Below are 15,189 nucleotides of genomic sequence, written 5' to 3'. Positions count from 1 at the left end.
GAGGATGATTTCTCTAGTACTGTGGTGTGGCATCTAGATGTTCTGGGTTGTGTGCGGGTTTGTTTGTCTGTCTGGGTGATTCTATCTAAAAAAGACAAAGCTTTTCATGCATACCTAAATGACACTAAATATATTTCAAGATTTTTCTGGAGGAGTGTAATAGCAGCAAAGGTTTGCTTCCTGCTGGTAGTGGCCAAGTGCTAGCTTCTAGTAGTTACACATGGATGTGGAAGGTAGATTGCTCATACTGACTTCTATAGTTCCAGTCATTATTTCTAACACAGTGTGGTTTGCTTTTTGAACCAATATTAGAGGGTAAGGTAGAGTGGAGATTGTCCGTCACATCTGTTTTATGGCACGAGTTACCAAAGCAGACAATGTTAGTCATTAGGTAAGTTTTATCTCCATTATTTTTAGTAGAGGGTAGTCTAGGTAGGTGATGATGCTGTAAATGACACAGTAGGAGACATGTCATCTAATACTGTAATTTGCGAAATTTCTATTTTTAATATGTTCATCTAACTAGGTATGACTGTTATTAAGAACAAATTCTTATTTACAATAATGGCCTACCCCAGCCAAACCCGGATGATGCTGGGCCAATTGTGCCCTGCCCTATGGGACACAGCCTGGATTCTAACCAGGGACTGTAGTAACGCCTCTTCCACTGAGATGCAGTGCCTTGACTGCTGCGCCACTCGAGAGCCCAATGGAGTGACGTATAGACTTGCAGGGGGTGGCTCTGGTGATATGTGGTGCTAAATGAACTGTTCCTGCATCGGTTTCAGAAATCTCATTCTAGAAAGTACAAGTTTTTAACATGATCAAAAACGCTGATCTAAGATCAGTGTTCGAGCGCGTTCAACGTTGCAAAGGAAATACCCAATGAAAACTGACTTCAAACGTGCTTTTGCCCAATAATTACATGCGATGGGAGGGTTATGTATTATATCCCGCCTACTTTAGTTTAAGTAAACGCGAGTAAGCTGCCAATAACTTTATAACGACGTATGAGTTAGCCAATGATATATCAAAATGGGTGGAGTCAGAGTTGATTGATAAGGCACTGCTGCAATGAAATCGCTAGTTTGCTCAACACGTAGACGTATATATAAGGTTTCTGCCACATTCTCTTCCTTTGTGATAATGTCGGCTGAATATGAAGACAGGTACAGTAAGGAACGCACATTTTTGGAACTGTATTGCGTAAAATTCATCAAATTTCAAATAAAAAATATGTATTATCGTAACGCATACTATTTGAAAATGTATACGACGTTTAAAGCGTTAATGTTGAACCTATTTGACTTGTTAGATATCTGGCTAGCCTGTATGCTAACGTTATATGTAGTTAACGTAACCTATGTGTAAAGGTCCCTCAACTCGGGACTTTTTTAGGTAACGAGTTACTCGTAATATATAACCAACATCGATCGACAGCATTTTATTTTCTGTTGTGAAAGCGTACGAATTAAGCTTTATTTATTTATGTTTGGAAAACCGCTGCCGGAACGTTAGCCAATTTTCAGTAAGATATGCTGCGGTGCCGGCTTCTCGGCAAGCACGTGAGTGACGAACTTGATTTGAGCCTAGTTTAGCCTAGGCCTTTCCGGAATAGGCGTACCTGTTGTGGCTTTTCTGTGTTGTAATGTGAATATTAGTGAGCCTCACTTTTGAAAATACGTCGATATATTTATTAATCGAAAGATCTTGGGCAGGTCCAGCAGGATGGCTCGAGCAAAGGGTGGGGGGTGGAAATGTCACGCACATGGTCGTAGTTACCGGCGTGAAAATGGCAGGCCTTATTGTCCTGCTATTGCTAGTTTTGTTTGACGTATTGATCACATCACAAGTGGATAGGTATTGTGTTTATAAAAATGTTCGCGATTTGTTGACTTAATTTGGATCTGGTTGCCAATTCACTCGGAGTGATCGACATTGGGCCTAGTTTGCTATCTAGCAGGCTAATGCTTAACATGTACATTACCAGCGCATGTAAACCATAATTATTTTGAGATTACTTTCAATTGTAATATTACGTTAAGTCAGTTTTCGAACATCTAAGTAATTTTAAACAAGTATTTTACACGTTCAATCGTCGTTTACGCATGCTGCTAGCCGTCACTGGATTTCGGGCCTTGGTAAACGACCATCTTGAAATATCTGAAAAAGAAATGGCCGCCTTTCGACCATGGGCGTTTTTCCGGGAAATGCCTCCCGCCCACTCTACGTGTTCTACTCTACACAATCTCCATTGTGCAATTCGTCTGTTTAGCAATACTTACAAAACTGTTACGAAACGGTTAACTGACTTTATTGTAATCCTTTTCTAGTAGAAATTACGTCTCCACCAGAAACAATTTCTCACTTGAACAGGATCGCCTGTCCAGTGTAGCCTTTAAGTAACGATATTTGTCTTCAAGCTTAAAGGCAGCTTTACGTTTTAAAATGTGTAGGATTGTTTGCTGTTGTCCCTTACGGAATTTACTAATGTTGTATTTAAAAAACATTTTTCAGACCTCCCAGAGATAATGGCCCTGAGGGCATGGAGCCAGATGGGATCATTGAGGTGAGTAATGCTTCATTGTTACAGCTGCTAAATTGGACGAAAAAGAAAAGCGATTCAAGAGCACCAATTCCAACTTGATATGTTTTATCAGCTTAATTCGCTGCTAAAACAGTAGTTTGTCAAGTGTATGGTCATGTTTATATTCTACTTTCTACAGAGCAACTGGAATGAGATCGTGGACAGTTTTGATGAGATGAACTTGGGCGAGAAGCTGCTCAGGGGAATCTATGCCTATGGTTTTGAAAAACCCTCTGCTATCCAGCAGAGGGCTATCCTCCCTTGTATCAAGGGTGAGTATTCAACCACACTCACACTTCAGATGGTTGTGTCTAAATGTTATTAACCTTATGAGGGAGTTCAACTCTTAAGAAAGCATGAACTTGTCACCTTAAAGACCTTTAACATTCACTTAGCCAAGGGAACTAAAGTCACTATTTCTGCTTTGCTTAAAGCCCCCTGTCAACTGGGCAAGGCAGTGTCCTTTAATGGCACTGAGTCTTATATCTGCCAGGGGAAGAGTGAATGAGACCATGTTCATCCCAGTCAACTCTGTTCAGTGGGGAATAGGCTGGTTCATGCTATGGGCACAGATCTATAACACCTGTACATTATAACAGTTTGTATAGCGTATAACAAATGTTCTGGCCAAACCTATATAACCTGGGTTATATAGGATGCCACATTTTTTTATATAAAGAGCTGACAATCTCCCATCCTGCCTGTTCCCAGGTTATGATGTGATTGCACAGGCTCAGTCTGGTACTGGGAAGACTGCCACCTTCGCCATTTCCATTCTGCAGCAGATTGACATGGAGCTGAAGGGCACCCAGGCCCTGGTCCTGGCCCCCACCAGAGAGCTGGCTCAGCAGGTATGTCCTGGGGGAGAATGGGCATGTTACTTGACAGAAATGTAACTAGGTTACACCATAAGTAATGTCACACTATTCTAAACTCGTTGCCTCCTGTGTGTGGTAACCTAATGTTCCCTGTCAACTGGGCAAGGCGGTGTTCTCTAGTGGCACTGAGTCTTATATCTGCCAGGGGAAGAGAGAATGAGTCCATATTCATCCCAGTCAACTCTGTTCAGTGAGGAATAGGCTGGTTCATGCTATGGGCACAGATCTATAACACCTGTACATTATAACAGTTTGTATAGCGTATAACAGAAATGTTCTGGCCAAACCTGACATGTACAAGTCAACCAGGCCAAAGATTTCTCCCTGTAATGGTCTACACATGCTTCACAATACTCTGATGCCAGATGAATTGGGAATTAAATAACCTTGTCACCTGACATTATTTCAAACCAATACCAACTGTTATTCTAGTTGCACCTCTGACACAAACAAAACGATACCCCTTTATCTAATACTTTTTCCTTTTTTTTCCTCCCTCAATAGATCCAGAAGGTGATCCTGGCCCTGGGTGACTACATGGGAGCCTCCTGCCATGCCTGTATAGGAGGGACCAATGTCCGTAACGAGGTTACCAAGCTCCAGGCTGAGGCCCCTCACATAGTGGTGGGGACCCCTGGCCGCGTGTTCGATATGTTGAACCGCAAATACCTGGGTAAGTGCTGGGCTAGTGGTTGACCAAATGTTTAATTGACAATCAATGGTTGAAGTTACACTTGGAGTGAGGCTTTACAATATTTTATTTTGCCTGTGCTCAATTATCAGATGTAGCTTGTACTTTTTGAATTGGTGTTTTATACGTTTGAGTGACCAGGTGTGGTTATAGAGCTGTATAGTGATGAAATCCATGCGTGTCAACTGACTCTGGAACCCCCTGAGTGTTCTAGTTCTGCCTGTCAGCGTTCTGTTGGCTGGCGTGTTCTAAACCTCAGGGCTCTGGAACTCGTGATCAGATTCCACACTGGCTGAATACAGCACTCAATGACTCGGCACTTTTGTTGTGAAGTAGTAGGAAAAAATTTATTTGGATTTCATCCGTCTAATATTGCTAGTGGTGATATTACCAGTGAAGATGGGATTAAATTATTTGTATATGCATGTTTAATTAGTTTTTGTTGCATCACTACGCCTTCCTCCATCCAGCCTCCAAGAACATCAAGATGTTTGTGCTGGACGAGGCAGATGAGATGTTGAGTCGAGGGTTCAAGGACCAGATCTACGAGATCTTCCAGAAGCTCCCCACCAGCACGCAGGTACGTCAATATGAGTAGTACCGACTTTAGCTTGGGCGGCCAGAGATAACTCTCCTCCCAGCTTGTGTGCTGTGTCTGGAATGAAGGTCTTTGGTAGAGAATCTAGAATCTGCTCTCCACAGTGACTGGGCTCTCTGTCCCTCCTCACGACTTAATAGCAGTTTACAACTTATTCACTTGCTTCACAGCTGTCAGTTTACAAGTCACCACACTCAACCATACCTGTCACTCATGTGATTGAGGTTGGCATTTCATCTTCCCTGAGGTTGAACTGTTGTAGACTGTTTGTGGTAATGTTGATTGACTTCAACATGCCTAACCTCCATGTGGTTGGCTCTCTAAAACGACACCCTATTCCCTCTAGTGACTAAAATGAGTGCTCCATTTGGGGAATTGGATGCTAGTGGAAGTAAGTAATGTATTTGTTAATTCTATCTAATGACCTCTAACCCCTCCAGGTGGTGCTGCTGTCTGCCACCATGCCCCAGGATGTGCTGGAGGTCACCAAGAAGTTCATGCGTGAACCCATCCGCATCCTGGTCAAGAAGGAGGAGCTCACCCTGGAGGGTATCCGCCAGTTCTACATCAACGTTGAGAAAGAGGTGAGGGTTGCCCTTAGGCACAGATCTAGGATCAGTTCAAGGTGGGATTGTTATTTATTTAGATGTAGACCGTAGGCAAGTTTAGAGTAAGGCTTGGTTTGACTTTACCTACACTCATTCTAATGATTGTGTTTACATGGTATCTGAACATTTGGTTAACTTAATTGAAGTGAAGAAAAAAAAGCTTCTATTTAACTAGGCAAGTCAGTTAAGAACAAACACTTATTTTCAATGATGGCCTAGTAACAGTGGGTTAACTGCGTTCAGGTGTAGAATGACACATTTTTACCTTGCCAGCTCTGGGTTTCAGTTACTTTTACTGAACCACGGGTACAAAAGCCCCACTAAGTAGCATGTCATCTTAGCTCATCACAGAACCATAGGCATGGTGTAAACCCCCACGGTCAACATTAAGACTTATCTTGCCAGTAAGGTAAAGACTGTTTTATTAAACTTGTGCTTGTCAACTGATCCCGGAATCCCCTGTGGCCTGGGTTGGCCTTCTGTCAGCTGGTTGTTACTGGCCCTCAGGGCTCTGGTTGCATGATCTGACTGTTGCCCTGAAAACACACCCCTCTATTGGACAAATGCCCTGCAATGGTTATTGGCTCTTGGTCATTAGTTTTGATGATTTATAACTTCTCATGAGACTTGTAGTGATTAACGGCTAAGTTGAGTTTGCTTGCAGACTAAGGTAAAAGAAAGTTGAGATGTGTAAATTGAAAGTGAGAACTTTGGAGAGGGTTCACTCATAATGACCCAGCACATCTTCCCAAACTCCATAATGTGCATGAATATGGGTTTGCCTAACTGGTGCATCAACGCTATATTCCATTGCTTTGTCATCCCCTGATCTGTTCCTCTGTCTCACCTGTTAGGAGTGGAAGCTGGACACCCTGTGTGACCTCTATGAAACCCTGACCATTACCCAGGCTGTGATCTTCATAAACACCAGGAGGAAGGTGGACTGGCTCACTGAGAAGATGCACGCCAGGGACTTCACCGTCTCTGCTCTGGTAAGGGACGATAAACTTGAATGTCTGTGGCCTTGAACTGCTCTGGGTAAGAGGCTAATGAGGCTTTAAAGAAGTTGGGTCATTGCATGTATGAACACTTCTCTTGAAGTGAACTTGGGCTACAGCCTTGGTTTGAGAATTTATCTTGTCGGTCTCTATGTTCTTACTAGACCTGGTGGTATTTTGGCTTTTATTTTTAATCATCCCTGTAACTGAACTACGGCTTTTTGTAGGTCATTGTAAATAATATTTAAATAAACTTTTCTTAACTGACTTGCCTAGTGTCAAGTTGACTAAATGCTGCTCTGTCATGGGTCATTTTAGACTCCCTAGGGCTTCGAGTTTCTTGTTCAGTGTCAAAATTCTAAGAATATTGTCCTAACAACTGATCTGATGTTAAATAACATGGCTATGTCAATGTGAGGCTGTCCCATAGAAATGGCATGACTCCTTTTTATACATTTATGCTCTGCCCTCATCTCCCCTGTCAACTGGGCAAGGCAGTGTCCTCTAATGGCACTGAGTCTTATATCTGCCAGGGGAAGAGAGAATAAGTCCATATTCATCCCAGTCAACTCTGTTCAGTGAGGAATAGGCTGGTTCATGCTATGGGCACAGTATTTGCATGTTGTGTAGTGGTTTGACGTTACCTCAAGCCCAACTCCTGTAATCATGCAGTAATATTTTCTTCAATGTCCAAGTCTAGAATCTCATAGCCATAATTGGTGTGGTTTGTGGATTCATATCACCTGTATTGACCTGAAGTCTTTCAGCGAAACATAGTAATGGCTTACCATTGACCCTAAACTCATCTTTACTTTTATATTTGTTAGATATAACTATGCTGTAGGAGCTAGGAACCCAAGCATTTAGCTACACCCACATAACCTATGCCTATTAAGATGTGTATATTATGTCCTCTTCCAGCATGGAGACATGGACCAGAAGGAGAGAGACCTGATCATGAGGGAATTCCGCTCAGGCTCCAGTAGAGTTCTTATCACCACTGACCTGCTGGTAAGTCACTTCCTGCAATGACATCGAGCTAAGGAAGTTTCCCTGTTCCATGCGATGGTGTCTCACTGTAATGGTTCCCCACCCACTTCCTGTTAATTTAAGTCCAGAGATAACTCTCCTCCCAGCTTGTGTGCTGTGTCTGGAATGAAGGTCTCTGGTAGAGAATCTAGAATCTGCTCTCCACAGTGACTGGGCTCACAGTCCCTACTCACAACTTATTAGCAGTTTACAACCTTGCGCTAATGTAACTTTCTTTCCTTGCTGTTGACTGATTCAAAATAACCTTGATTGTGCAATACTTGCTTCCAGTGCTACCTATCCCTCTAGTCTAGATGGTATTGCTCAACAGTTTAATTAGTTGGCATGATCCTCCATTTCCATAGAATAGTTTGGCTTTCTCCAATGTCTATAAAGTACAGTCTTTTACAGCGCTTGATTGTCAACCTTTGTACATCAGTATTACTGACTTCTGTCATTGGCCACCTGGGCCTATTTTTAACCTGGGACTGACTGTCCCCCATCTCTCTCCTTGTCCCCCAGGCCAGAGGTATTGATGTCCAGCAGGTGTCACTGGTCATCAACTATGACCTGCCCACCAACCGGGAGAACTACATCCACAGGTGATACTAGTACTATGACTCCCAGCATAAAGCGTTAGACTTTATTGTCCTTTGTGGAAAAATGTCTGACTTCACGTGGTTGACGTAAAAGCAAATGACATTGATACCAGGTCAGCCATGTGTTTGACATGCTAAACTATGGCTGTATAATGATGAAATCCATGCGTGTCAACTGACTCTGGAACCCCCTGGGTGTTCTAGTTCCGCCTGTCAGCGTTCTGTTGGCTGGTGTGTTCTAAACCTCAGGGCTCTAGAACTCATGATCAGATTCCACACTGGCTGAATACAGCGTTATGTAGTTTGATACTAGTTGGTTGAAATTGCGAATCCTTTCAGTGTTCCGTCGGGTTTCATTCAATGGTTTCACAAGATTTAAGTAACGAAGTGGGGGGGGTGTTAATAGCGTGCACCTATAGCTCTTTTCCAGTGGTGCAAAGCACTTAACATTCAATGAAGGGTCATATCGACCTGCCACAGTTGCATTTGAACTACATGTCACCTTAGATGGAACCTAATGTCCAACCTAACCTCTGCTTCCTCTGTCAGGATTGGCCGAGGTGGTCGTTTCGGTCGTAAGGGCGTTGCCATCAACATGGTGACTGAGGAGGACAAGCGTACGCTGCGGGACATCGAGACGTTCTACAACACCACCGTCGAGGAGATGCCAATGAACGTGGCTGACCTCATCTAGTTTCTACATTCTAGAGGATTTCGTTCTGCCCCAGGTCCCCCCCTCCTATCTCCGTCCCAACCTCCCACTTCATCAAACACTGAACAAAAACGTCCCCCTGCCCCTTTAAATGAGGTTCCTTGGTCCCTACCACCTTTACCTGGGGTACAATTAGATCCCTCCCCTGCAATCTGATCCTGTTTCACCATGATTCTGATCCTTGACCTAGTATTCTAACCCAACTAAATTTCTCTAAACTGTGGGGGCGGTCTTTATGGGCCCGTTCCTTTAGTCTGCGGTTAAGCTTATTTGAGTCCTACCTAACCCCTCCCATTGTCTTTCCAAAGTCAAAAATGTGTTCTGTTTTGATGGGTTCGTTTGTTTGTTTTTAAGCTCAACTCCCTGACATGATGGGGGCAATTGCGCTACTCAGACTGAAGTTTAGAATTGATAATGGTGGTTCAAGAAGAACTCATATAGTTAGAGGCCACATCATTCATTACTATAATTGCTTCTGTGCCCCCTCCCAACTCAACCCTGTCCTGACTATCCAGGTTATGATATATCCACTCTATCCCCAATGGTGCAATTTAGTGGCATTTGTGTATGTCGGCGGGGGGGGGGGTGTGACTTGCTTTTATGCTGACTCTGGCTGTCTGATTCTGCACCATACATACCCTATAATGCACAGTAGGCAATGGGGTGCCATTTTGGATGCACCGTTCTTACTATTGTGAAGTGTATCATTGATCTACAGTCAGTGGGTGTTTTGAGTTCTTCAGTAAGTGTGCAACAAAACTACACCGTGGATTTTTTGGTCTTGGAGATGTTATTACATTACCATTTGCCAGAATACAGATTCTAAAGATTACAATGTATACTGAAATTGGTATCCAACCCTATTCTCTCAGTGGGTATTTAAAGGTTCGTTTAAGGGGCTTCAACAAATAAAAAAAATTGTATAGAAAAAAGCTGAAAAAAACATTGCAATCATGAATGAGTATGAAATGTTTTCCTCTTGATGTCTGAGCTCTCTGCTGTGCTATTCTCTTGTTTATATTCCTGCTTTATCCTGTATAGTCCCAAGTTGTGAGGTAGCATTATTTTGTTTGAAACCTGTTGCTTATTGGTGAGGCTGCATGGGAACTGACTGCTCACTGCAGAATAGGTTATGGAGGGGATTTACAATCCATACCCTGTTTCGAACTGTCACAAGAACCCTGCTGTGAGTTTCGAAGGACAGGTAGAATTTTTTTTTTTCGGGAGATATCTGATTTGAAAGGGTGGTGTCACTTTTGTAACCTACCTCACCAAACTGTTGGGGGGGTCTTTACACGTGAAGGACCAAACTACAAATGATTGAGTATATAGAGATGAATATTATAACGTGTTTTTTTTTTTTTTTTTCAACAGCTAAAAAAATGTGCTGTCATTGGGTGGGTTGTCAGGGATGTGGGGATTTATTGATTTGTCAGTGCTATTTTTAAAATGTGATTATGAAAATTAACCTTTTTTGAGACAGAGGCCATGTATCAACTTTTCTACATTGGGTTCTGTATAGTATTTATTTTAATGGTCTTAAATAAAAGGTGTTTCTCCTTTTTAACAAGTTAACTATGGTTCAAGTTGCATTCATATCCACTTCCTCACGTTGAGGTCATATACCAAACAGCCTTATTTGATCAATTAAGTTGTACTTTAAAGTGGTGATGGTGGGTTACAATGTGCATTCATATCTAATTTCAGACATTTAGGTTAACCTTAATATCCAAAGCATCCATTTAAAGCAAATACTGAGACCATATCAACTTTCAGATTAATTAGTGGGAACCATTCTGTCCAGTATGAAGCTAGTTTTGTGAGCCAGTGCTAATGCTCAACTCCTGGCTGACTTTGTACTGGACACAAATTATAACTAGTTAATCCTACTCGAAGTAGATCAAGGGCCTCATTGTCAATCTCTTTAATTGCTAGGCTTTTTGAATGACGGTGGGTAAAACAGGTACTTTTGACATTTTCCACCTTAAGTTGCCATTGTGGTTCAAGCGCATTCATATCCACCTTCACATTGGGGCAGTTGAATGATTTATGGACAAGTACACCTAATCAAAGTGAGACTTCCTAAAGAGTAAAGGTATGTAATTAGTGTATGCGAGATGGAAATTTGTCTTGTGCTTTTATCCATGCAACCTGCTTTACACGCACATTTGGTTGGACAGGCTGGCACAGAATAAGCCATTTTATAGGGGTGAAGTTCCATGCTCAAGGGAATGGCAGTTTTTGGTGGGTTACAAAAACTGGTACTGTTTAAAATCGCCACCAGGGGGCAACAACCTAGTCGGATTACCGAATTTTAAAACTACTTTGATCTAATTGTATCGGTCTTGTGAATAGGCCACTGCGATTTTGCCTTAACTCTGGTGGTACTATGCTGTTCCGAAAGGTCAGACAAGGCTAACTACAAAATAACACTTTGAATTTAAATATTTATGAGGAAGGTCAAACGAGGCTGACTAAAACATGGCAACTTTAAGGAAGTAGATATTTTTCAAGTTGCTCGTGTCTAGTGATTAGACTTCATATTAACAGATCTAAACAGCATAAAGCATTCACTTTATTGCTAAATTTCTGTGATACCTGCATGGTACTGGAACTTGCCATGGTTCTTTGGTATTACTAGACCTATTGTCTTGAAGCAATTGGGCCCCCTGTGTAAACACAGCCTCTGTAACACATCTAAGTAATTTCCCTGTGATATGTGCATGGCACTTTCAGAGTTGGGTTGATTTGTTGCAAGTGTCTGGTGAAAATACATAGTAACAGATTGACATATTAGGCATCATTAACTTTTTCTAGGCTTACGTTTCCAGTCACAGTTGGCCAGTTTGTAGTGTGGGAAATAAAAGCATTGTAAAAATACTTTCAGAAATCAAACCTTTAAAGTCAAAGATATTTTTTTTTAGATTAAGTGATTTGAGATATATCAGTAGCTAATTTGCTCCAAGGGTGCAGTACTACTATGGCTGACCTAGTAAAACAACACATTTCACTGCAGCTATCCCGTGTATGTGACAATTATACATTAAGAAAAAGGGGAAAGGAGATATATTGGCTACGGACTCAGTCATTTTTTCACAGCCTGTCCTATATATGAAGTCTTGAGTTAAGATGACCACAAGATGTCGTTTTGTTAGATGTGAACAAGTCCAAGTCAGCAAAAGTTCATCAGAATGTGTAGCCTAGCTCTAGCTACACCAGTAAGACCCAATAAGCCATATGTATGTGCTGCTGGGTCTGTGAGTGTTTCTTTTGGAGAGAGAATGACTCGGTCCATTCAGAGACATGTTGATACTCACCAGCCATCCTTAAATGATCTTGCTGTTTTAATGGTTGGTATTTTGCAAGCCTGTTGGTTAGTTAATCTACCATCATCTCTCTCAACGTCCCTATGTAACCTAAATTATAGCAGCAGCTACTCAATCCCAAAGGCATCTTTATTCAAGATTCCTCGACACACACACCATTTCCCTCCATCCCATCCCTTCACTCACTCCACATCTTTCCCCTTCCCAAACAAACAGGTCTGAGTGCTCCACTTCCCAACTCCCCTATACATTTACATTTGGTTGATACCTCATCACATGTTATGTTTCTGTATGTTATTATACGTATACACTCAGTCACAGTGTAGGTGGCCCAATGACTAACCCGAACCACTTTCACTGCTCTGGGTCTATCTGTCTGTAACCCCCAACTGCCACCTCCCTCTCCCCCCTGCTCGATTATGCGAGTGGGAGGTTCGTAAAGGGCCTGCCAAGGTCTTTCTGGGCTGTGACGGATGGCTGGGAGACTGAAGGCAATATTAGCATGAGAAGAGAGGGCCATTCAATGGGCCTGTCAGAGATGACTGAGGAACAACCCCCCTCCTTTCCATCCCTCCTTCCCTCCCTCTATGTCCTTCTCCATCAGCACCAAAAACACACCACCCTTCTCTTCTTCAGCCAGCTCCCTCTCTCCTCTGTCCTTTTTTTTCTCATTTTCCTCCTCCACTCCTTCAACTCTCTCCCTCCATTCTTATTCTCTCCTTTCTTTCTGTCGTGTTTTCTTTCTCTGACCCTCTAATCTATCTTTCTTTCTTTTTTAACCCCATTTCTTAGTTGATTTCATCCCACTTAATTTCTGTTCGTTCTCATTTCCCCTCCTTTCCATCAAACCCAGTGTTATTGGGTGTGATTTCCATAGCATTTGATCCTCATTATTTGGTCTGGCGCAAATTAATTTGATAATAAAACCTCAGATAGGGGCGGCAGGGTATCCTAGTGGTTAGAGCATTGGACTAGTGACCGGAAGGTTGCAAGTTCAAACCCCCGAGCTGACAAGGTACAAATCTGTCGTTCTGCCCTTGAACAGGCAGTTAACCCACTGTTCCTAGGCCGTCATTGAAAATAAGAATTTGTTCTTAACTGACTTGCCTGGTTAAATAAAGGTAAAATATTTTTTTTTTAAATAAAGATATACCCTGCCCTGAGTGGGACTCAATGGCTATGATACCATGCTACGCTTCTTAAATGGACATTGAGTGACTGACATCCACTCTGGTAAAGGGTGTCAGAGAAAAATATTATTTGATGACTCTAGGGGGTTAATATAAATAAATCATAAAGAGAAATGTAACTTTCAAGAATTACATATAGTGCCTTAAGAAATTATTCACAACTCTTGACTTATTCCACATTTTCTTGTGTTGTTACAGCCTGAATTCAAAATAGATTCAATATTTTTTTTCCCCTCTGGGTAAGTCTCTAAGAGCTTTACACACCGGGACTGTAAAATATTTGCACAATATTATTTTGAAAATTCCTCTTGGTTTTTGATAATTGCTAGACAGCTATTTTCAAGATTTATCATTGATTTTCAAGCCGATTTAAGTCAAACCTGTAACTAGGTCAAGGAACATTCAATGTCATCTTGTTAAGCAACTCCAATGTATATTTGATATTGCGTTTTAGATTATTGTCCTGCTGAAAAGTGAATTTGTCTCCCAGTGTGTGTTGGCAGGCAGACTGAACCGGGTTTTCCTCTAGGATTTTGCCTGTGCTTAGCTCTATTCCGTTTATTTTTATCCTTAAAAACGTCCTAGTCCTTGCCGATGACAAGTATACCCATAACATGATGCAACCACCACCATGCTTGAAAATATGAAGAGTGGTACTAGGTGATGTGTTGTGTTGAATTTGTCTCATACATAACGCTATGTATTCAGGATTTAAAGTTCTTTGCCACATTTTTAGCAGTTTGACTTTAGTGCCTTATTGCAAACAGAATGCATGTTTTGCAATATTTGTATTATGTATAGGCTTACTTCTTTTCACTCTGTCATTTAGGTTAGTATTGTGGAGTAACTACAATGTTGTTGATCCATCTCCAGTTTTCTCCTATCACAGCCATTAAACTCTGTAACTGTTTTAATGTCACCACTGGCCTCATGGTGAAATTCCTGAACAGTTTCCTTCCTCTCCGGCAACTAAATTAGGAAGGACACCTGTATCTTTGTAGTGACTGGGTTTATTGATACACCATCCAAAGTGTAATTATTAACTTCACCATGCTCAAAGGGATATTTAATGTCTGCTTTATTACCCAGCTACCAATAGGTGCCCTTCTTTATGAGGCATTGAAAAACCTCCCTGGCCTTTGTGATTGAATCTGTGTTTGAAATGCACTGCTTGACTGAAGGACCCTTACAGATAATTGTATGTGTGGGGTACAGAGATTAGGTAGTTATTCAAAAATCATGTTAAACACTATTAGTGCACACAGAGTCCATGCAACTTATTATGTGACTTGTTAAGCACATTTTTACTCCTGAAGTTTTTTTAGCTTGCCATAACAAAGGGAGAGAATACTTATTGACCCAACACATTTCAGATGTTCATTTTTAATTAATTTGTCAAAAATTTCGAAAAACATAATTCCAGTTTGACATTATGGGGTATTGTGTGTAGGCCAGTGACACGAATTCAGGCTGTAACACAATAACTGTGGAAAAAGTCAAGGGATGTGAATGCTTTCTGAAGGCGCTGTATATCCCAAAACACTTGGGAGAATGACTCACTTTTAATAAAGTACTATAATAAATGTTTTGATATCCACGGTAAAAAGAAATATTTCTGGCCTGTTGATACGTGATTATCAGCCTCTTATCGCAGTGTGGTAAAGCCATATTGATTTATTTTAATCCCCACCAAATCACCAAATTGCCCCTGATCGCCCTAATCGCGCATTATCCGAGGTGCGAAAACCTCTCACCATCCCTCCCTCGGGGTTAACATATTAGTAATGACGTGCTAGATTCGACACTCCACACTGGCTAAACGTGTTCCTTATTCTATTCACCGTTACCCTCCCGTCGCGCTGCGCATTGTCATGTATAAATGTGCTGCTAATTTGTCACCAATGCAAACGCGGCACAGCAGTGCGGTAGATTACCGCTACGGTCTAGAATCATCAACAGTAGGCTTCAGCGGA

General features: G+C 41.7%; 1 protein-coding gene and 3 non-coding genes across 4 annotated transcripts; all 4 read left to right on the top strand.

Annotated features, from left to right (window-relative positions):
- Positions 1-1,089: 1,089 nt before the first annotated feature.
- LOC109896853 (eukaryotic initiation factor 4A-I) lies at positions 1,090-10,275 on the top strand. The gene is made up of 11 exons (XM_020491261.2): positions 1,090-1,169; positions 2,518-2,569; positions 2,727-2,859; positions 3,299-3,438; positions 3,970-4,138; positions 4,627-4,736; positions 5,195-5,338; positions 6,217-6,354; positions 7,282-7,371; positions 7,912-7,991; positions 8,538-10,275. The coding sequence occupies exons 1-11, from the start codon at positions 1,147-1,149 to the stop codon at positions 8,680-8,682; spliced, it is 1,224 nt and encodes a 407-aa protein (XP_020346850.1). The 5' UTR covers positions 1,090-1,146; the 3' UTR covers positions 8,683-10,275.
- Positions 4,314-4,456, top strand: LOC116375344 (small nucleolar RNA SNORD10). Its single transcript, XR_004211095.1, has one exon. It is a non-coding gene; the product is annotated as a small nucleolar RNA SNORD10 (small nucleolar RNA).
- On the top strand, positions 5,781-5,906 carry LOC116375345 (small nucleolar RNA SNORD10). Its single transcript, XR_004211096.1, has one exon. It is a non-coding gene; the product is annotated as a small nucleolar RNA SNORD10 (small nucleolar RNA).
- LOC116375343 (small nucleolar RNA SNORD10) lies at positions 8,136-8,278 on the top strand. Its single transcript, XR_004211094.1, has one exon. It is a non-coding gene; the product is annotated as a small nucleolar RNA SNORD10 (small nucleolar RNA).
- Positions 10,276-15,189: the final 4,914 nt, after the last annotated feature.

Source organism: Oncorhynchus kisutch, linkage group LG9 (genome assembly GCF_002021735.2).
Source record: "Oncorhynchus kisutch isolate 150728-3 linkage group LG9, Okis_V2, whole genome shotgun sequence".
NCBI lineage: Eukaryota > Metazoa > Chordata > Actinopteri > Salmoniformes > Salmonidae > Oncorhynchus > Oncorhynchus kisutch.
This window is presented reverse-complemented; position numbering and strand designations above follow the sequence as displayed.

Bases quoted from the DNA above. Each gene is read 5' to 3' on its own strand.
- LOC109896853 (XM_020491261.2), top strand. From the start codon at position 1,147: ATGTCGGCTGAATATGAAGACAG. The intron at 2,570-2,726 runs GTGAGTAATGCT...TACTTTCTACAG, and splicing joins AGCCAGATGGGATCATTGAG to AGCAACTGGAATGAGATCGT. The intron at 4,139-4,626 runs GTAAGTGCTGGG...TCCTCCATCCAG, and splicing joins GTTGAACCGCAAATACCTGG to CCTCCAAGAACATCAAGATG.